A 22,183-nucleotide genomic window follows, 5' to 3' on the forward strand; every position below is an offset into this window, starting at 1 on the left:
ACTGCGGCGGGAGGCGTGTGGGGGAGTGGAACGAACCATGTGCGGCGGGACTTGGGGGGGGGCACAAATCCACGCCTCCCTAGTAGAGATCCTGTCGTCCTCTATTTCCGAGCGGGTGGTACGTCCCAGTAAGTCGGAGGCTGCCTCTGCGTCCGTACCATCAGCAGGGGACAGGGGGGTTAGAAGCCAAGTGGCCTCTTTCACCACGGCCACCCTGTGGGGGAAAGAGACGGAGCGAGTCAGTACAGCACACCCTTTGCATCGCGCCCGCGCAGCTCCCGACCCAAAGCAGCTTCTGTGCTTGAAGCGAACGCCGAACCACTGCCGCTCGGCGGGGGGACTGTGGTAGTTCCCCTGCGCTCAGCCAATCAGAAGGTTCCAGCGCGTCTGGGGCGCAATGCATGGTGGGGCGGCGGCCGGAAGCAGGCGTCTCGCTGAGGCTGGGGGTTCCCATGGCAACGAGTCCTTCCCCGGGTGAGAGCGGTCGGGGCCGGGCAGGGGATTTGCCGCCGGGGAAGACCATGTGTGTCACACGTGGGAGTCGGACCATGCTGATATTCGCGGGGGTGCCTTGGAGGGCTTGCAGGTGAGGTCGCCGGGACAGTGAAGAAAACCTGCAGGGTAGTGAAAATGGGGCCAAACAGCCTTGCATTATTCCCACTTGCCCAAGTGTGACTGCGAATGCCACTGGGACCTCGTCTCTCTTCTTCCCCTGGGTGTCTTTTGAAGCCTCAGACTTGCAGCTGAATGCCTGTGGTGTCCTGCTTGCACCCAGCCTGGCCACGCAGGCCTGGCCCCTTATTGCCTTGTATCCCAAGCTCCTTTCCTCTGCAGTGTGCTCATTTTGTGCACAGTCTTCCCCTTGACCCATAAATTAATCACTACAGATTGTAGGTCAAGGTGTTGTACATTTTTTTGCTAAGCCCCTGCTACATGTTGCATATTACACAGTTTTTAGGAGAACTTTTACAATCTTTTCTCCAGTGCCTGAATCTTGCTGGTCTAATAAAATATATCATCTCTACTAGGATTCCTGATTGGTATATTACATAATTAACTGGTTAATTACACAATGAACTTAGACCAGCCACATGTGCGAAGTAAAGCCAGCAACAAGTGCAAAGTGAATACTGTACAATTAACTAGTGAATTGCATAATAAATTTAGACCAGCCACATATGCAAAGTTATTACCACACAACAAAAATGGCCAGCTATAAAAAGAGCCAGCCAGCTATGAAGCTAGTGCTTGAAAACGTGTAACAACTCTATAGCTGGTTTCTGTCCAGCTTTAATCTGGACATGTAGCAGGGCCCTTGGGAAGTTCTGGCACAATGTGGCCTGGCAGAACCCAAGCTTGTTCGATGAGATGCTCACGCTCACTGGCTTTGCCGTCTGTGAAGCTATCTCTGGAGATTCCCTTCTGTGTGGAGTGAGGGAGGGCAGCTCCTCTTGATGTTGTGCAAATTGGTCACTAGAGGTCAGTAGGTGGTCATAGCAATTCTGCCCCAACATGCTTCAGGATACTGAGGTGGTCTAGAGACTACGTTTTCCTAGGCTTAATCCAGACTACAGCCATCACTATATACACATGGACATCTGTAGTCTGAATTAAATTTGACTTTGGTCTAAACTAACTGATCTTCATTGAGTGAGGATTAAAGTTAATGCATACTAAGGCAGTCTGAACTAGGCAATTTAAACTATTACTTAACAGGTAATGGCAGGTATCTAGGGCTTGCTGATGCTGGTGCCCACCACCGGGTGTAGTGAGTGCAGTTTTGTGGCCCTGATTGTGAGTGGTGGGCAGTGTCCAGCACCCCCTGCTGTCTCTACTAAAGAAGTGTAAAAATGCAAGAAAATCTCCCTGATGGTCAGTGATTGTCTATTAACTCTTACAGTGTAATTTGAATTTAAATTTGATTTGGACTGCGTGATGCAAATCGAAAACAGTGAGCAGATCTACAAATGGCCAGGGGTACACAAAGGAATGAGACTGTTGTCAGAAAAAAATCCAACAAGCCATTATGCTGCCAGATGCTTCATGTAGGCACACCTGTCTCCTGCAGAGCTGGCAATAGGTGTACCACCTTTCCCAGGATACTGGGATACAAAGCCACAAAGGCAAGCAGGCACGGTGCATCGGATCTTTCATGTCAGTTCCTTTTCCCCAGTCTCCTTTTCAAGTCCTTCCATCTACTGCCTAGTCCATGGGGTGGCAGAAGTCAAATTAGGCTGGTTAGATGATTTCAAAACTAATTGCTACTGATCAACAGATACCTTCCAAAATTAAATCACATGGGATTAAATTCATGTTAGGATTTAGAAACCATTTAGTAGCATGAGAATCACCCACCCAAAGATTGGAGGAGGAGGGGTGATTACCAGGGTCCCTAGTGTTGCCAAACAGATACTTCTCAACAGCAGTAAGGAAGCAGTAAAGGGGCTATCTATGCCATGGAAATGAAACACCAAATTACTTGGACCAATTTAAATTCAAAATATTAAAAACTGAGGGTCTCTTACTATCTCTGTAATGGGGAAACCTCAAAGAAAGAGTATTAACTTTGCACATTCCCCTGGAAAGAGCAGTAGTCTGAAGACAAAGGCCCTGGACAGATCCCAGGATCTGGGCAAAGTTGGGACAAAGTAACTCTAATCAGCAGCATGAAAGAAGCTGGTAGCTTTCACAGTTCTTTGGTGGTGACTCTTGCTGGTTACTTAGAAAAATAGGTTGGGGAAATATTATTAAACGATTGTTAAACTGACCACACATGTAAAACCCAATAAATCAAACTGCCATTAAACCAACTGCAAAACTTCTAGTCTTACTCAACTAATGAACGTGTCCTCTCACAGAGTCCTGTAACATACACAACATACTGCTTGTTTCTTTTGAGTTTTAAAATGCATATGACATTTGAAATCAGAACTCGTGGCAGAGGTGATATTTTTTATTAGATTAACTGGATATTTGCAAAAAAAAATCTTTATTTGCTGATTCCTTTTGCTTGTAGACCAATACATCTACAACCTGTAACCCTAGTGTAACCCTATGACATTTGCTGTATTTTGATGTGTGTTGCAGCTCTCCAGAGGTAGGAATCAGAACTACACAGCTGCATATCATAGACCTTGTACTGCTACAAGGTAATAAAAGATTCACAACCCTTTCGTTTACATTTGGAGCAGGACCTGTTTTCTTTTCCCTCTCCTGCTGCAAAGTTACTAGGGCTTATTAGATTTAGTATAGCACTATCATTAAAGAAGGGTAAAGTCTCAATACATGTAGCAACCCAGGGATTTTTATTAAAGTAATTTTTTACATGCATGTATAAATTGTCCTTTGAAGGATGCTCCATGTTGGTTGAGCATCAAGTGCTGTCCTAGGTTATAAAAGCAGGACAATACATTTAGAGAACCTGAATAACCCAGTTGTACCTCCCACTGGGACATGACTGAATAACTGTTGTTGCCAGTTAACTATTACACACGTGGCTTGAATCACTTTGACAAAGCATGACCCAAATGAAAGGTCTGTAGCAACAAAAATACCCAAGTAAAGCAGGTTGCCTAAGTCAGATCACCCATATTCTAGTCTGCCCTGCCCCAGACTTGTTCTGTGCCCTTTGTTATCTCCTGACTTCTCTTTGCTGCTATTCTCCAGTGTAACACTATCTCATTATTTAAAGGGTTAATTGTCTGCCACAAGCTGTCTGAGACCCTGTGATGCAAGGTGGTGTGAGCTGTCCTGTAATTCAGAGGCTTCTAAGACGTACACTTCTGAACCTGGTCTAGTGAGTGCTGTTGCTGCCCCGGCTTTTCTATGTAAATGACCCTGAGCATGGCAAGAGTCAGTCCTGCTGCAGGCGCAGTCTGTTCTGGAAGAGTTCTGCATGGTTGCAGACAGGAAGCTCCTTCCTTAGGCTTTCTGGGACACTTGGCTTCAGTCAGGGCTGGAAAATCAATGTGCTCAAACACCACCAGCAGCACGATTCCTGGCTGCATTCTGCCCTGCCTGCCTTGGATCAGGAGTTGCTAAGAAGGGTCTGAGCAGACAGACCTGCCTTGTATATGTTCCTCTGTGTGGCAGTTTTTTTAACTCCAGTAAATTCCCAGAAACTCCCAGCTGTGGCTAAGTAGCACTTGTTCTACTCCACTTCTGACCAGTCTGACTTCACCTCATTCTGGCTTTCTCTTCCACAGACAAGCTGCCTGTACCACTCAACCTGGTATCCAACAAGTTGGCTTTAGTCTCTCAAAGCATTTCTAGGGTTCTGTTTAAAATCAGGCTCTGAAGCTTTGCCCCTTACACCTACAAGCTGCCTCCCAGACCCTTAGCATACTCAGAAGCACCTATCCCTATGGCAGTGGTGGCCTTAAGGTTGTTGGGGCCCTGGGCAAGAGAGTCATTTGGGGCCCCTTAGAGGTTTAATTTTGATGACCTATAAGCAAGTCGGACATTTTTTAAAATTTAAATTTCACTTTGCCCTATCCGTGAAACTGCAGTGAAAGTATCTTAATACAATATTGATAATACAAAGAAAGAGTTTTTTAACATTGAGCTATATTCTAGTTTCATTGTAGGTTCAAAATTTTGGGGGCCCCTAAAGTGTGGAGCCCCGGGCAGTCACCTGGTTTGCCCTCCCCTAAGGCTGGTACTGCCTAAGGGAGTGAAGTTGTATTAAACAGTGATGGTGCCTGTCCAGGCAAGCCACAGAGAAGACAGCATCTCTGTGCTTCAGTGCCAATGATAACTGGAGCCCTTGGAAGTAGCTGAGATCATAGCTGCCAGGGGCTTTTCACATTAAGTGAACTGAATTCCCTGTTTTTCTTTTAGTTTGGGGAGGAATTAACTCTCCATAACTCCCAGTCTTTTCCATTTCCCCTGGGTGCCCATCACCCTCACTGCTCCAGTGTAGATTTCAGTGCTCACTCACTAAATTCATGTTTCCACAGCCCTAGAGAGAGAGGAAGTGAGCTGCCTCAGTGCACTTTGTGGCATTAAGGGATGAACCTTGGAAAGAACTGGCTTGTTTCACCAGTTTGGCTCTGTTTGTTCCAGCCATGATCTTACACTAGGAATTTTTAGTGTTAAATGTGACCAGTACAGACAGATGCTGGGCTGAGTTTGAATCCCATAGCTGGGCTGATGGAGGCTCACTGGGCATCAGCCTTATCTGTGGTAACACGCAAACAGCAGACATAGTACCTCTGTCTCCCTGGTGGGGATCTGATACATGAATTATTTCACATTAGTGTGTGGCTGTGAGCTGGGACTGTCAATATGACAACTAACACCTTGGTGTATTCAAATGGAAAAATGCAGGAAGAGCCCTGTTTGTGATACCCTGAGAACAGATTAAACACCCCCATGCTGGACCCCTGCCCACTACCCTGACAGGCCTTTGCAATCTTAATGGGACAAATTTCCTTAGATGCCATCACCCTGTGGCTCAGACTGTCCCAGAGCCTGGAGGTATCTGATCAAATCCACTCTAATCTCCATCTCGCTGCCGTGCTTGTGACCTACCAGGTGTCCCCTTAATTCAGTTAGCAAGAGAGTGAAAGCAGCCTTGCCTGGAACAATGCCATCAGGTTAGAAGGGCAGGGGAGGCTCTTTAGGGCTCATTTGTACTGATTACAGGGGATCCCTGCTAATCCCTCAAGATTTCTCCATTTAAACTCTGAGGATCTTAGGTCAGCAGTGGAGCAGCTAATCACTTAAACTCCTTGTGTGCCACAAGTTACTGCAATGAGTCAGTCAGGAAAGGGAAATGAAATGGGTAAGGGGAGAGCCAGTCTGAGTCAGTGCTGTGAAGAGGCAGGGGTTGTTTGTGGGGGATAAGCACCTAGATGACAGTAGTTTGTTCATGACTTCAAAGCCCTAGGGAATCAACTCAGTCCTACCATCTTGCCAAGGCAGAAGCTGCCTTCCAACCCTTGTGGGGAGGATTTAAGATTACGGGACCTGCAAAACATAGCTCCTTTCCATTCTGCATGGATGCTAGATATCTCCTAGCATCTGCATTCCTTGATGGACTTCCTTCCTCCTGGTGGCATGTTGGTGGTGCTGCACGTCTGTTGTTTGGAAAGTGCCTTGGGTTCCTGGGCAGGATGATGCAACTGGCATGGTTTTGTCATGTTACTAATGAGGATCAGAAGTGCCTGCACCTGCTGTCACAGGTGAGGGATGTGGATGGACAGATGTTGCTCAGCCACAACAGACCTGAGAGATGGGTGAAGGATGAATGCAGGGAATTCTTTTACACTAGTCTTGAAGCAGTCAGGTTTGTCTGGGGCATAGGGACAACCCCTCCCCGTAGGCTGTAGCTGGGAAACATTCCCCTGCTGTTCAGAGCTGTTGCTCCGTGCTGCACGGGGGTTAATGCAAAGCAGGATCACTGTGGGGACTTGGAGGAGATTCTCTGGGGCTGTAGGGATAGACCACAGGAGGGCTTTGGCCTATCTTATGTGTTCAGTCACTAGTGGTGCCTCTGCCTCCAGGGAGGGCATTACACACCAAATATTGAGATCATGCTGAAAGAGAAGCTGCTTAACAAAGCCAATAGGAGATCCTGATGGCAGGGGCATGTCCTGAGTCCTACCCCTCAGAAAGACTTAGACTGTCCAGACTGTATGCTTCTCAACAGTGTAGCCTAGCTTGTGCAGGGCTCTGTACTTCCATGACTCAAATGCTCCTGATACCCGGGTAGAGCGGGTGTCTGCACAGCAGTGTGGTGTGCAATATCTTTATTTTAAGCAGAGTATAAGAACATGACATGGGAGTGGTCAGACTCTTGAGGTAGGTGCTTTAAGTATTTGCTACCTGGTCAAAGTTAGGACACTGTCTCCTCTGGCCATGCTTGTGCACACCAGGACTGATGGATGTGTTCTGAGAATGCCTACTGACCAGGCTTGCAGGTGAGTCCTTCATTCATTACAAGACAGAGCTCCAGACCTCAACTGAGTAGCAAGCTGCTCAACACTGTCAAGGCCTAAGCCAGGGCTGTCCAACTGGTGGCCAGATCACATGCAGCCTGTGAGGGGTCAGTTTACAGCTTCCAGGCTCCCAGCCAGCCACCGCTCCTGCCCTTGCTCTGGCTGTAGCAGCAGCAGAATCAGCAGCTAGGGGCTCTGCAGTTCCCCTTCCTCTTGTTTCTGCTTCCTGCCCTTGCCCCAGGGGTCAGGGCAGGATGGCGTGGCACAGCCTCGGGGAGCCTGCCACCTAGGGTACCTTTGCTGCACTGCAGGGGAAGAGGGACCAGGATGTGTACACATGGTGCAGCAGGACGAGGGGGTTGCAGCAAGGGGAGTGCTCACGTGGGCCAGGGATCCAGTGTAGTTTGTGGTGATGCGGCCCATCAGGTGTGTGGCCCCCAGCCACCAAGAAGTCAGACAGCCCTTATCCTGGCAATTCTGGGAAAACAACATTTGCAGCCCTAGGAACTTACTAGCACAAACTTGGGAGCTTGTGGAGCCAGGCAGCAAGTGAGCAGGGGTTTTGAGGTTCTAACGTTTGGATATGGCAACCTGAAGGGGCAGTTTGGCAGCAGCTGGGGCCTAAGAACTTCGGCAAATCTATCCCCAGTGCCTAGCTCACCAGCTGCCCAACAACCTGGCCCATTGTCTCTTGCTTCTAATGGGGGCATAGGCCTTGGCATCCCTTCCCTCCTGTTGCGGGGTGGGGTGTATGTGTGTGAACATGGGTGTCTGATGGGCAGTGCTGGAGGGGCTTTGGAGACTAGTAGCCTTTTATAAACTTTCTTCTTGTGAATTCTATGGTACATTTGTCTTACAGAAGGTTACCAAGCCCTGCTGTGAACAGGGGAAGAGTAAAAGCGGTGTGCTGCTCCCTCCTCTACCCCCTGCCCTCCATAGTTAGAGTATCATTCCTTGTGCCAGATAAGTTGGTGAGTATTCACTGATTCACATCCCAATTCAGGGGTTCACACCCCTGGCCCACCAGGCTTGTTGCTTCTGTGGCTCTCCTGGGGGCAGGGGAGGAACCTGCTCAGGTCACTGGACATCTACCTGTCCATAATAACAACTCTCAGTCACTACCACATTAGACATGAACTTGTGCCACAGACATGAAAGGCTCTGTGTCCTTTTACTGATCCACAGTTGTCCACCTCTTTTGACTCAGGATGTATTTACACTGGATTTCAGTGTTGTCTTTCCAGTCCCTTGAGCTGTCCCTGTTCCCCAGCAGTTGAGCTGACATTGTTCCATTAGGAGTCACACCTGTGTATCTTGCACAGGTGAAACCTTCCATCACTTGAGGGAAGGGCAGGGCTGGTGGGGACCCCAAGCATTCACTGCAGAGGCTGGGCAGAGCCAGAATGCATCTCGAGGAATGCTGGGAACTCAGGGTGCCTGGAAGGTGGGGAACACAGACCTTTTGGGAAGCAGGATCAGGGCTTTTGGTGACAGCAGAGATCAGACTAGGGGCATCTAGAGGAGCTGCAGTTGCACTAAACTACAGACAGATGTTTGAAGATAGCAGTCTGAGGAGGTGGGTCTTATTCTGACTAGCAGAGAGACCCTGCCTAGAGATCCTGACAGAGAAGGGAGACAGATGGAGCCTTGCTTGTTCCATATTGTCTTGCAGGGCTATTTGGAGGCCTTCCCAGGGCTGACTGGGAGATGAAAGCAAAGGGATTATCTGGAGAATGAGATTATTAGGATGAAGGTTTAATCTCTGCCCCCCATCTGCACAAGAAAATCACAAACTCCCTCGGATTATTTGAGATTATGCATGCAAATAAAGCCAGGTTTTGCAGAGGGAGGGAAGGGGGGGAAAGGCTTCAGCAAGAAGCAGAAGTCACCACTGCATGTTTGCAGAGCTGTCCTCTCCAACCTGTTCCTAACACAGGGATGAGCTGCTGAACATTTGTGGGGGGATGCTGAGTCTTTCCTCAGTAGATGCTCCTGGGCTTCCAGGTCCATTGTAGCCCAAGTAGCTTCTCCATCCAACACAACTCTACACCAGGACATCCATACTCTTTGACACCCAGCCTCTCCTACCCTAGTCTGCAGTGATGTGCCATAGTGTTAACCACATCCCAACATCTCCACCCAGCAAGAGCCAGACCTGACCTTCCCAAGTGACAGGAATTACTTAAATTCTCTCCCCTCAATGAAAATGGCTGTGATCTCTCGTGTCACGAGAAAGAAGTAGCTCCTCAATCTCCTGTCTGTCAGTGGCTCCCAGCCGTGCAGGTAGTGTGCCCCTACAGTGTGCTGGCTGCTGGTTTGGCAGGGCTGTGCCAGGGGTCAGTGTTTATTTGTAAGCTGCCACCCAGCAGCAGCAACAGTAGTAAGCAGAGATGTGCCTTGTGGCTGGGATGGTGCATTGTGGGGAATCCTGTGCAATATGGACATCACACATGTTTTGTTTTTAAAGAAATTAAGAAAACATCCCACCATCTGTTGCTGCAGGCATAGGGATGTTGCTGCTCAGTGCAGGAGCAGGCAGCCAAAGAGACAGTTACTGCTGCTGCTTTGCCCATCTATTCTCAAGGCATATGCATACCGGTTCTTTCCCAACCCCCACCTCCAAAACCATGTCACTCACCATGCCACGTGCAGGCACACTTACTCCCACAGTCCCTCCGGTGCATACACATATTCTTAGCACATGCACACACCATGTGCACATATATAGCTTGGGTTCTAGATTGTGCTCATCACTGGCATCTGCGTGGCACTCGCATATCATGGGCCTATGCTCTTGCTTGCATGCAGTCACACACACCTTCCTGTCATCTCTTATGAGCTTATGTATGTTCCTCTTTGTATCACTTACACTCATATGCTGCTTTCATTTGTACACCCACATACACCTAAACTTGCTCTTCCAGCACGTCACTCCCTACCTGCATTCCCTAAACTATCTACAGACAAGTCCTTCCCCATACGCAATCCTGTACAAACAACTTCACATGCATACTTATTACGCCCCAGGGAATTATGCACAGAACATTCAGAATTATGCAAAATTAATTACTTTTTACATTTCATCTTACATCCTTAATATCCATGCCAAAACCCCCATCTAGGTGGGTGTGGGGTTTGTGGCGCCCCTCCCCACCATGGTGTACTGGTGGCAGCAGCAAGCAGCAGGCCCTTGGGGTGTTCATGGTTGCAGCAGGCAGATCCCCAGGGGCTGACCATGTGGGCATGGATCCGGTCTGACCCAGCCCGGCCCACTGGCACGCACCTTCAGATCAGACCAGGCAGGCTCCAGGCCAGCATGTGGGGCTCATGGCACTGCAGGGGGGAGCCACATGCCATCATTCCAGGTGAGCTTTTTGCCTCCAAGTGGGGCTTCTAGTACTCAGCGGGAAGCCACACGTGGAGGCCCGGAGTTGTGTGCCATGGGGCCAGGCAGGCTCTGTGCCTCCACATGTGGCTTTCTGCTGGAGTGCTTGGAAGCCCCACATGGAGGCATGGAGCCCATCCGGCCCAATAGCACATGGCTCCCGCCTGCAGTGCCATAAGCCCCCTACTGCAGGCAGGAGTTTCCCTCCCCACTCACCAGCTGTCTAGTCACGCGCCACCACACTCTCTTACTCGGTGCCTCCACATGGGGATCCCAGCTGGAGTGCCAGGAGCCCCACAGAGGTGGAGGCACAGAGCCCACTTGTCTTAAATTATGCAATTTTGCAGGGTCATATGTTTGGTGTGTAAAATTGCTCAGGTGCATAATTCCCTGGGCTGTAACTTATAATTTTGTAACTGGAGAGTTTTGGGGGGGAAGAGACAAAACAGCAGCAGGTGAAGCAGGCCTGAGGCCTGGTCCTAGAAAGATGGACAGCTGGGGAGAAGAGAATAGCCCCAGGATGCCAAAGAAAGGGAGATGTGCCCCTTCAGCAACAGGGGGAACTAGGTTCAGTGAGCTATTAAGAGTGACAGCCTTGAGAAATGGGGCAGCCCCAGCATCTGCCTAGTCAGGGACAGTGGGGAACAGGACAGTCCAAGGGAAGAAGAGAAGGAGGGAGATGGGAGGGGACAATGAACCTGATAGTGCAGGAGTCGGGCAGGCAGGGCCTGGGGATGCTGTTACAGTCTGGACTATAGAGCTGCACACTACTCTCGGGTTCGCTTCCTCAAGACAACAGACAAATGGCCACAAGGCTTCTGGATCCCCCGTGGCCGTCCAGCCGCCTGCTGCAGTTCCGCTGAGTTCCAGAGCTGCACTGTGGATACGAGGCCTCTGGCTGCACAAATACCTGGTCCTCAGTTTGAAGTGGTAAAAAAGTCGGGGGAGGGTGTCACCATCCCCTTGTCTCTCCCTTCAAAACAATGGACCTCCCTTATCAGCCAGCCCCCTCTGCTTTGCCCTGACGCTGTCTCCTTAGCCCTGTAATCCTGCCCCTCTGTTCCCCAGCGCCCCAAACTCAACTCTGCTCCGCACTGCAGTTCCTGGCTCTTCACCGCCCTCCAGGCCAGAATGCAGCTACGGGGTCCTCTTCTCCAGTCCTGGTGGGCAGATGGGGACTCCTTGTTCGCTGCACTGGCAGGGGGCAGCTCCAGGGGCTGTCACCCTCTGCCCTTCCCTGGGCAGGGTACTGCATGGAGGGGACATGGGGTAGCCCTCCCTGTCCCTCCCAAGAGACAGGGCAGGGAGGAAGAGGCAGCCACCTGCCCCTGCCCTCTCCTCAGCAACCCCAGGCCAGAGGGATGGGGAAGGAGGGCACTGCCTGATTGGCTGCCTCATACCAGGGGGCAGGGCAGTGTGGCAAGATGCCAATCAGACAGCTTCCCCTCACACAGTCCCAGATACTAGTGCCCCTGAAGAGACCTTATATCCCAGCCTGTGACTCCTTGCCACCTGGTGCATGCTCAGCACCTATTTCTGTGCCAGAGCTAGAGGATGGGGCTGGCACACAGGCAAAACAGCAGCCCCCTGCAAGCCCCAGCTCACCCTCTGACTACCATAGGCCCAGAGTGGATGTCAGCTGTTTTCCCACCCCAAGCCTGCCCCCTGCCTCCCACAGAAACCTCAGGACTTCACACAGCTTCAGCTTGCATATTTATCTCTTTTCTGTTTTTCCCAAATGTATATTTGTATTTGCTCTTAGTAAATATAAACAAAAGGAGACAGGAGAAGGTACTGGGGGCATAAATAACTCCACACAGACAGACAGACAGACACACACAGACAGCAAAAACAGACACGGGTCACCAAGGGAAACCGAGAGGTGCACAGTGCACCCTGCTGCCATCACCGATCCCAGAGGGCTTAACTCTCGTCCACCCATCTGATAGGGTCTCTCTTTCACTTGTTTTGCAGCAGTTGGCAGGTGATTAAAAAGCAAGGGAGGAGGTGTCTAAAGTTGCAAACGTCCCAGCATCGTGGCGAGTCCTGGCTCTGCGGCAGTCGTCATCTCTGAGGAACGGTTCCAGTTGTAGGAGGTGCGAGTCTTTCACAGTGTGAAAGGGCGGAAGGACGTGGGGACCACTTTAGGGGAGGAGAGGCGGGTTGCCTCGCACTGTCTCAAATGCAGCCAGCCTGTTAACCTTTGTGTGGCAACATCGGGGCTAGATGCTCCACCTAGGTCCTCTTCTGCCCTCTGTAAGGTGCTGGTTCCTCTTCAGCTGAGAATAACCTTCAACGGGACATCATCCGAACAAACTCTGCAGCCAATGAAAAATCAGAGAGCCTGAAGCAGAGCAACTAATGCATCAATCCCCCTTGTCCTGCTTCTTTTTATCCTGAGAAACTGTGATGGCAGTGGGATAAGGAAAGACTAGAAAGCTGCACCCACACTCCCCAGATCTGCTTTGCTTCTTTGCTGACTCTGGAGAGTTAACACAAAATAGACCTTGGTTCCTGGCACACTGCTAGAGTTACAAGATCTTACTAGCCAGGGCAGTTTATCAGCTAGGACTGCTGCCCTAAAACTATGTGATAGCTTATTTTCTCAATAAACTCCTTAGTAAACAGTATAACAGATAGCATCTTCTCAGACTCCACCATAATTTCAGGAAGAGAAGGCTGCTTACGGAACCACTGATTTATAGAGTTATAGCAGTTTTGGGAATATGCTGCAGTTTCAGTGAGATATTGCCATGTTAGGGAAGCACTAAATACATGGGAGTACTGCAGCTTGAGGAGATACTTGACTTTCTGTGGAAACAATTTTGTTTGATAGATGCTGCAGTCTTCAGGATACATTTGAACTTCAGGGAGGTCCTTGGCCTGTTTCTCTACCACATGTTGTTTGGGGAATCAATTACTTCTATGGAAATGGAATGTAAAATGCTACTCGATCTGAACGCATTTTAATTTTGCACTCAATTTGCCTAGGAATGAAAAAAACAGGCCAGTTTACTTTTGAGACATGTACTCAAGGTCTTAATAAAATGGATTTAATCTTAATTTAGAAACTGTCTCCTGGACATATTTCTTCTAATTCATGAAGTTGCCCTTGGGCAACCATAGCAATTGCTCACATGGAAAAATAATATCAGGATGGTATTTCTATGAGTTGTAGCTGTCTGATACAATTTAGTAGCTGGAAACAAGTAGTGCAAATGCCTTATGACCCGTCAGCCCTCTGCACCACCACCAAGTGCAGACTAACTAGTCAGAGAACCACTTTCCTAAGAAATATTTTAAAGTACTAGGAAACAGCCTGCCACCCTTTTAAATACCTTCCCCAAACCCAATCTTGTTCATAAACCTATCCCCTAACTGTTTTGCATGTCTGATCACTAGTCTCTTCCCTGACTGAAGTCTGAACTCCATTACAAGAACCTTTAACAGCACTCCTAAATGAAGGCTGAGGCTGCCATGAAGTAACAGGCAGTAGTATAACACTTGCTCACTATTCCCAGCTTCCTCCTGCATGGAGAATGGAAGTCCAAGTCTGGATTCAAATTGGGATCCTTCAGTGAGACACACATGGAGCCACTAGGTCACATATATATGATAAGTCAGCAAATGAATCTAACAAGGGACTGTCTTCCAGGAGAAAGATGTAAAATAAAAATATATATAAAACCCAAATAAAATGATCCACGGTTGCAGTAAGGGAAATAGCAAACCTAGCTAGGCAAAGAGACACCCAGGCCCTTTTAAATGGTCAAAGAGGAAACAGAAATGGCCCATCAAGAGATGTCTGGTGCTACACATGCCATGCAGTGGATGCTTCTCTCACAGGGGCACTCTCTCATAGCTCAAGATCCATGCTTGACACTGATAAGCAGTGAGAAAATCTCTACAGACAAACCTCACAATCCAGGAATTTCTGATCTTAGCTATCTCTCCTCCAGTCTCCTCACCCACCCAGGAGAAACCCCAGGAGATTCAAAGCCAGCTGCCTCTCTCCCTGTAGCCTATGGGACAGATATCTGGGCCTCAAAGAGGAAGCTGGGAATACTAAGCAGAGGTCATGCTGCCCCCATGCTGATCTTTTTCTGTTCTCCATTCTTGAAGCAGGGCTGTGAGCCAGCTGCTGAGCTGAAGATCTGCCACATCTCAGTGAAGGGGGCAGGGGTGTATTCCCTCTCACCTTCAAAATCAACATGCCCATCTCCATTCAGGTCCACATCCCGGATGATCTCCTCAATATCCCGATGGCCCACCTGCTGCCCCAACAGCTTTTTCATGGCCTCCCGAAGCTCACTAGTGCTGATCTCTCCATCACCGTTGGTGTCAAACTGCAGGAACACAACACATGCCAGCAGGAGGAACAGTTAACGAGTGGAGCCTGTCTTACCTTTTTCAGCAGCCAGAGGTTCCAGAACTGGACCTTGTGTCTTCCCCTACTTGAGGTATCAATTGCTCCTGGAGGTCCCTACTGTCCCTCTTGGCTCCCCCTTCTCCTTCCTTGGCCTTCTTCTTCTGCTCTGGTTCATGTCATCCCCTCTCTTCAGGGAGTCCACACATCCCATCTTCCTTCTTTTCCCCTTTTGGACACTGTTCCCTGTTTCTCTCCTTGTGTTTTCCTTCTTCCATGTTTGGATTTTTTTTCTCATATCTCCTTCCTTGCTATATTTGCTCTTTCTTCTTCCTCCCCACTGGGTCTTCTCTCTCCTGCTTTTGCCCATACCCTCTCTCCAATCTTTGTGTCAGAGAAGGGGAGTGCTCACCTTTTGGAAGAGCTTGTCTAGAGGCAGAGGCTCACCTCTGAGGAGAGGTGACCCAGGACAGATCATTCACCTCATTCAAAGGGTCACCCAGAAGGTGGTACTCACCTCTCTGAAGGCATCACGTAGTTCCTTCACACCAATCATATCTGCAGTTTCTGCCAGAAGCTTTGGTCCCATGAGCTCCACAAAGTCTTCAAAATCCACATGGCCACCCTCTTGGGACAAGAGGAAAATTTGCGTATCAGACATTAATAGATGCTTCTAATTTAGTGATGCCAAAGTGCTCAGGGTAACACCCCCAACCTACACCTTCCACTGAATAGTGGCCACATGCTGGAGGCAGAGGGTCTGCTTCTCCAGGAGGGGTGGTACTGACAGTGCAGGCAAGGGGGAAGTTAAGCAAAGGTGGCTTTATTGCATCTTTGCACTCTCTGGACTCTGGGCTGGGCTGAATTGGCCCCAGCTTCTCCATCCTAGGCTGCCTATGGGGAGCAGGACAGCCCAAAATCCTTGCGGTATCCTGCACTATGGGCCCGCTCCCTACGCTAGGACTTGCAGGGATGCAGATTATGGCAACTTTGTGCCATACATGCACTAGGGGAGTTCTTCCTGTATGGCACTGCACCTTGTTGAAGGAGGGGACAGAATACACCCCCTGGGATGACACACCATTCCATCAAAACCATTTATTTAAAAGATGCAGCCTTCTTCCTGTTGGTGTCCTATCTGCAAATCAGAGAGAACTTTCTAAAATGCCTACCTGTCTATCAGACCACCTGGCTGAGTTAAGGACAGCCTGTGGACTGCCTGGGAATGGAGCGCCAGGATTATCAGCTCTTTGTTATGCATGATTGGTCATTTAAATCACATGGTACCGCTTCTCTTCCCTGAATGGATGACTAACACTTTGAAGACCAGAGAGCACAACAGAAAATACAGTGAATACTCTTGTGTACATGTGAATGTGGGCACCGTACAGCACTGCCACAGGCCAGAGTATGGAAAAAGAACTGATGGAGAAAAAAAAAGAACACAAATAAAGCCACTGTGAATCCCAGGTCTGTTTGCAAACACATTCCCCCATTATTCCACTAGAACTGATTCAACTGATAGTAGGTGGAAGGAGGGCTGCTTCACAACCCAGCACCCCCCCCACCTCTGATCTAACTCCTCTGCACATGGCAACACCCAAAAAAACACCCCAGCACACTGCTCTTGTACACGTCACTACACCCACCCCAAAGGATCTTTCTGCAATCATGACCCAGCCTCCCTTCTCAGCACAGACTTCCAAGCCTGACACTGTCTAGATACCAGGTCTAATAAAACAACGTTCATCACCGACATGCTGAGAGCAACGCTTGACTATGCAGATCCAAATGGCATCCCCTTCCACATGTTCCTCCCATACATCAACCAGAAAGGCTGGTAACCTGGAGAAAAGTAAATTGACTGATGGACCTAGAAGAGACAGCTAGACAGATGGACTAACAGAGCAACAGGATGACAGACAGGCAGGCAGACAAAAGAACAAAGAAAGAGTAAAGGAGAACCACAGAACAGATGAGAACAAGAGACTGTCAGGGAGAGATGAAAGCATGGAGGCAGAAACTATTGAAGTGACAGGGAACATGCCAGTGGGTGGATATTACTCACGGTTCATATTGATCTGCTGGGAAAGCTCTATGAGCTCCATCTCAGTAGGCATGTAGCCCATGGTGCGCATGCAGTTCCCCAGGTCCCTGCAGTTAATAAACCCATCCTTGTCTTTATCAAACTCCTTGAAGGCTTCTCGTAGTTCTGTGAGAGTGAATCCAACAAGGACAATGCTGTCAGTGATGGTGTTAGGTGGATTTCCCAGGGCATCTCCACAAAGAGTCAGGAGCTTGTCAGGGTACTAGGCTCTGACACATGATCCCCAAGATGTTTTTTTCTCAGTGCAAATTACCCACAGGGAGGCTGGAACCAGAAGAAGTATGAGTCCCCCCACAATCAGCACTACTGTACCATTCCCTCCAGCTAAGATTGCTCAGACTGCAGTCTCTGAGCTGTCACTGAACCTGAACTCCCACACTGCTCGCTACAGTCCTGCAGCAGCTGGAGCATGCCAGCTCCCCATAGACAGCACTTTTCCTACATTACACTTTACAGGTGCTCCAGGAGACACTGAAGTGTACATCAGTTCCCCGCATCAGCACACTCCCATGGTAGGCAGTATGCCCCTTCTTCAGGAGCTGGAGTACTTGTCAGCTCTCAATAACGAGAACACCTACTCTACAGCCTACCCTCTTTCTGCAGGAGCTGCAGTGTATACAGCTCTCCTGTGGCTTGCAGTCCCATGTTGTTTCCTAAAATGTTTTCTAGGAGCAGATATAAATAAGCTCCTGCCCTTTGCTTTATTCTAGGTGGTCAGTTTCTGGTGGCTATTCAGTATATGTTGGTTAGGGAGAAAGGAAGACAGAGAGGGGAGAGATAAAGCAATACCTTCAATTTCTTCTGGTCGCAGTTCTCTGTCCTGCAAAGAGAGAACATTATATGGTTAACACTGGCTGTTTTGTAGGGAGGCAGTGTCAGAACGGCAGTCAAGAGTGCAGACAGGTTAAGGACCAGAAAGTGAGAGAAGAAACAGGAAAATGATGACATGTTTAATACCATCTAGCCAGCAAGGCTTTGCATCCCCTCCTTCCAAAAAGGAGGGCCAGCGGCTGCCTCTACACTTCTCTATGGAAGCCCTGCTCCATCATGCCTGCTGGCCAGATGGGCACTCACCACCAAGGAGGGGACAGTAGAGGCCTCTCAAGGGGATTCCCCTCCAGATGCATGAGAGGACCCTACGAGCTCCTACATCACTCTCTTCCATTGACTCCAGGTGGTAGAGATGGGTGAGCTTCTCTGCAGCTCTTATATTAACTACAGTAACTCTGGTTGGGCATGTCTGAGGTTGGAATTGCTACAAGCTGGCTCCACAACCGGCAAGTCTACACCATTCTCTACAGTCCTCCCAGCAAAAACAGAAGTAGCCACGAGCTCTCCCACAGTCAGTGCTCCAGTGACATTGCCTACATACAGCCCCTCCCCTAAGAGAGGCAGGAAGTGTAGAAGCAGTGAGCTCCCCCCAGACTCAATTCCAAAAACAAGCATTTTAAACCTGAGCATGTAGGCAAGGATGCAAAGTGTACAGCAGCAAGGTCATCTACAAACAAAACAGGACAAAGATTCACCATGATAAGGAAACACTGCAACTTCAAACATCCAATTTGTGTTTCTTTGCAGGAGGGGATGTAAAGAATACAGGAAATTCCAGAGGCTGCACCAAGAGGAAGAAGAGCTAAGCATGGAAATGTACTGCTTTCTGGTTAGTAAAAGCCCTTTCTAACTCCATTCATGGCTCCCATTCATGGCAAATCCAAATAGCTCAGAATTTGGAAACAACAGAGAAATAATTTCCCTTCTCATCTGAGTCTTGGCTTCTCCCCTTGACCTCTGGGTGTTTTGCCTCGCCTCCCAGGGGTTCTGCAGTATCATCACAGATCCCTGGAGACTGTGCCCTCGATCAGTTCAATAAGGATGGGCTCTTGCTATTTAACCGCAGGCTTCTCTGGTAATGCTAACAATGACTGCCTGGAATACGCAGCAAACTAGGACATATACTGGTTTACGTCTGTGCAAAGAGGGGCTGCGCCAGAGAAGCGATCAGCTTGCCATTCATAACCTTCCCAGAGGCATCTCTGTGTTGGATGGAACTTTCAGAGAGCTCTGACTCCTGTTTCATCCTTCACAGATCTGGTAACTTCAAACATGTCATCCCATTTCTTCTGCTTTCATTAATACTGATTTGTAAAACAATTCAGACCCTTGAGACCAGACAGGAGGCCTTGTTGCCTTCCTGTCTGTGATATCATAATGAATTACAGAGGCACATGATCAATAATAACACTTTGTACACCTCCCCTCAAGGACTTTTGCAAACAGGAGTGCATTAAACCCTGGAGTTATTATCAAGCACCAGCAGGTTCCTAAACACAGTTTGAGACGCAGAAGTATCATTATCATCTCTGCTGAACAGAAGGACATCATGACTCACCCAAGGTTACTCATATGTGTGCAACAGTGTCTGGAGTAGAACCCAGCTCTTCTGAGCCCTATTCCATTACTGGAACGACCAGACCGCCTCTCCTCCCAGTCACATCAGCATTGGCATTTAAGGCCATCTTATAGCCAGCATCATTAACACACCAACTTTCCAAGAGGAAGTCTCCTGGGTTTTTATGCATGGGCTCTATTTTTGCACCCTAAGGCATTTGCATGTGCAGGGCTCTGAGCTCAGGCCCCTTGGCAAATCTGGACCAAGTAGTAACTGGGGTCACGAAAGTCACAAGAGGATTTGCCGTTTTAAAATCCAAAGGAAGATCCCTTAAAATGATTAAATGGGAAAACATCTGCCCAAGAAGAAATCAGCCAAATCATTTAAAGCCTTCTGAGGAGAACAGATGGAAAAAGGCATACACCTGCTCAAAAAGTTTAAACCCTAAGAATGAACTAGAGGTGACTAGAAAGCAGTCAGGTAGAGGAAAATTTCCCGCACTAATACAGTGTTCTGTCTTATGCACAAAGTCCTGCTGTCTAAAGAGAAAATAAGGAACAAATCTGTTTATTAAATACATTCACTCCATAGCAGGGCTGTTGTCAGAGATGTCCCAATCCTTTCTGAAACCCCATACGATATCATGGATTCTCAAAGTCTGAATAAAATGGATACAGACACCTTTCAGCTACTGGCATTCTATATGGAATTTAGATCCACTTGTTGGCTTGAACATGTGATTGTATAGCTGCTTATGTGCTAGTATAAGTGTATGCTTGTGTGAAAATATCACTGTGTGCACTTTAATGAACTGCCTAAGGAAATATGTGGCAACTTAGGTTAGAGGTTATACAGTACATGGCACTTGAGGTTAGAGGCTGCAGAGGATAAAAGCCCTATGATGAGTGCTACCAAGGGTGATTCTCTTTCAGCTCAGCTGGCTGGGGACTAGCTTTGGGATACACAAAGCCTGGTGTCTACACCAGGGGTCTTTTTAAGTTAATAAGAAAATGCATTTATGTCCATCTATTTATATATGTACATGTGCATGTTAATAAAATAGTGTCTGTATATGTGCATTTAAATATAGGGATGAAATGTTTTTATGTATTTTGAGTTTACAGTAATATATACCTCACTTGCTATGAATGCACAGATGCAAGCGCATCTCTATATTTAGCATGTTCAAGTGCATATGTTTGAAATTGCAGCCAAATGTACGTATGTGTCAAAACTTGCAAGTCACTGTGAACGTAGATGGCGATTTGTTTCGGCACATAGAGTGTACTCACTTGTGTATAGGTGTGGCCAGTATCCAGTGCGGGCACCTCGATGCGACAGTCAGTTCCCAGAGGCATTCTAATCAGCCTTTTAATATTTAGCCTCTATGTGCTAACTTAAGCCTCCATATATAAGATGTGGATGTTTCATTGGAACATCAAATGTGAACACTGCTTTCTTTGGTGTGCTTGAGTCCGTGCCTGTTTGAGTGGGCACAAATCTATCCCCCATGTGATATATTCTTCACCTGATATTTAGATGCCAAGGTTTCTCTGCACATCCTTCAGTTCATATGACTGGATATGCATGTTAGTCTGCAAGGCTGGGGGATTTCCAAGTTCCATATACACAGGAACACATGTGTGGCTGTATGTCCGCGCACGTGTGCATTGCACTTTGTGTATTTCGCCCGGCTAGGTATAACTTACGTACAGGCTGCCTGTTTTCTGCGAAGCCCTTCCTCAGGAAGATGCATGCGGGCCCCAGCAGGTTGTGCATGACAGCGCAGTTCTGGGCTAGCACCATGAGTGGACCCTGGTACTCGCAGGCCGACGGCCCCTCCTCGCTCGTCTGGACAGCTTTATAGCACGTCTTCTCCTCATGCCGGATCTTCCCAGCCAATCAGCAGCAAGTAAACAATACAATAGAGGAAGTTACCTCCCTATTTGTCTCAGTCTTTGCTCTGATGTTTTACTGGACTGCCTAGTAGAGTCATTAGCCTTACATGTCCTTGATCACTCCAGTCTAGGTTCCCCCTTGAATCTATTACAGGTTTGTACTGAAGCAGCAGGAACTGAGTTTGCTTTCAATGGCTGATAAACGTCTAGCCACCAAGGAGGATTTCACTTTGAAATGGCATCAAACTCTCAAAGCAGCACACATCCCTTCAGCTACAGACAAAAAGTCCACGATAGAAAGTGAACATCTCCTGTCCCTCCCACTTCCAGCCCCAGAGTGAATAATTTTATGTGTGGGGTGAAAGGGACTAGCATACCCAGATATAAAGATATGAGTGTGCAAGCACAGGAAAACTATTCAGGGGCCTCAACTGAACACCAGGCAGAGAAACTGTGTTAGTCTTCACGTTCAGGCAACACAGTTTAACAACTGTGCATAAATACCTGCATCAGATTTTTAGTAATACTGTCAGAGGATCATTTACAGTGTCAGCAGGCTTATCCAGGTGCCGTCTCACATTCCCAGTGAACTACCATCCTAATTAGTTACATGCTTGTTCGATTATAATATCAGTCTCTTCTGGCCTCTTACAGCCTCAGAGTCCGCCAGCCACCGTCTCACTACCCTTGTCTGCTCTGCATTTTCACAGACCGCTCTCAGAAGTCCACATAGCCCAGCAAACGAGGCTCTAGAATAGAATCCAACATCCGATTCTATAAGGAGTCACTGCTTTCCTAATATAGACATGCTTTTCCATGGCTCATCTTCTCCTGGTATTCCCATGCAGCTATAAAAAGCTAACCCTACCCACAGGACCCTTGGTTTTATACAAAAACATTAACTGTACATCACATTTCTGCTTCAGGAATGAGCTCCCACATTTATAGATAATGTTTCTAGAGGTCATGAGAGCAGCTCTAGCAACAGCTATTGCCTCTCTCTCTATATTAACTCTCTGTATTAACTCTTAATCACATATTTCTTTCCAGGCTAAGAAGCCGGCCACATGTGCACCCCATTCATACTCGCCCACACT

At 48.1% G+C, this 22,183-nt stretch overlaps 1 protein-coding gene and 1 long non-coding RNA gene across 7 annotated transcripts in view; one reads left to right on the forward strand and one right to left on the reverse strand.

Moving 5' to 3' along the window:
* Positions 1-480: 480 nt before the first annotated feature.
* LOC109284660 (uncharacterized) lies at positions 481-13,397 on the forward strand. 3 transcript variants are annotated; one of them, XR_009455014.1, is made up of 4 exons: positions 481-586; positions 3,088-3,149; positions 3,692-7,912; positions 12,301-13,397. It is a non-coding gene; the product is annotated as an uncharacterized LOC109284660 (long non-coding RNA). The 3 variants fall into 3 exon arrangements; XR_009455015.1 differs by lacking the exon at positions 3,088-3,149; XR_009455013.1 differs by lacking the exons at positions 481-586; positions 3,088-3,149 and having other exon boundaries at positions 3,158-7,912.
* CABP1 (calcium binding protein 1) overlaps positions 12,027-22,183 on the reverse strand; it is a 71,691-nt gene continuing 61,534 nt past the window's right edge. For 2 of the 4 annotated variants that reach the window (XM_059713267.1, XM_006259142.4), the window contains exons 2-7: positions 20,902-21,078; positions 17,589-17,619; positions 16,761-16,904; positions 15,210-15,319; positions 14,525-14,672; positions 12,027-12,644 (exon numbers count right to left, since the gene is read on the reverse strand). In XM_059713267.1, the coding sequence (XP_059569250.1) occupies positions 12,619-12,644; positions 14,525-14,672; positions 15,210-15,319; positions 16,761-16,904; positions 17,589-17,619; positions 20,902-20,994 (552 nt within the window). In that variant the 5' untranslated portion in view covers positions 20,995-21,078 and the 3' untranslated portion in view covers positions 12,027-12,618. The remainder of the gene's footprint in view (positions 12,645-14,524; positions 14,673-15,209; positions 15,320-16,760; positions 16,905-17,588; positions 17,620-20,901; positions 21,079-22,183) is intronic. The other 2 variants (XM_059713266.1, XM_019493661.2) reach the window with 1 other exon arrangement.

This window comes from Alligator mississippiensis, chromosome 10, assembly GCF_030867095.1.
Source record: "Alligator mississippiensis isolate rAllMis1 chromosome 10, rAllMis1, whole genome shotgun sequence".
Taxonomy (NCBI): Eukaryota; Metazoa; Chordata; order Crocodylia; family Alligatoridae; genus Alligator; species Alligator mississippiensis.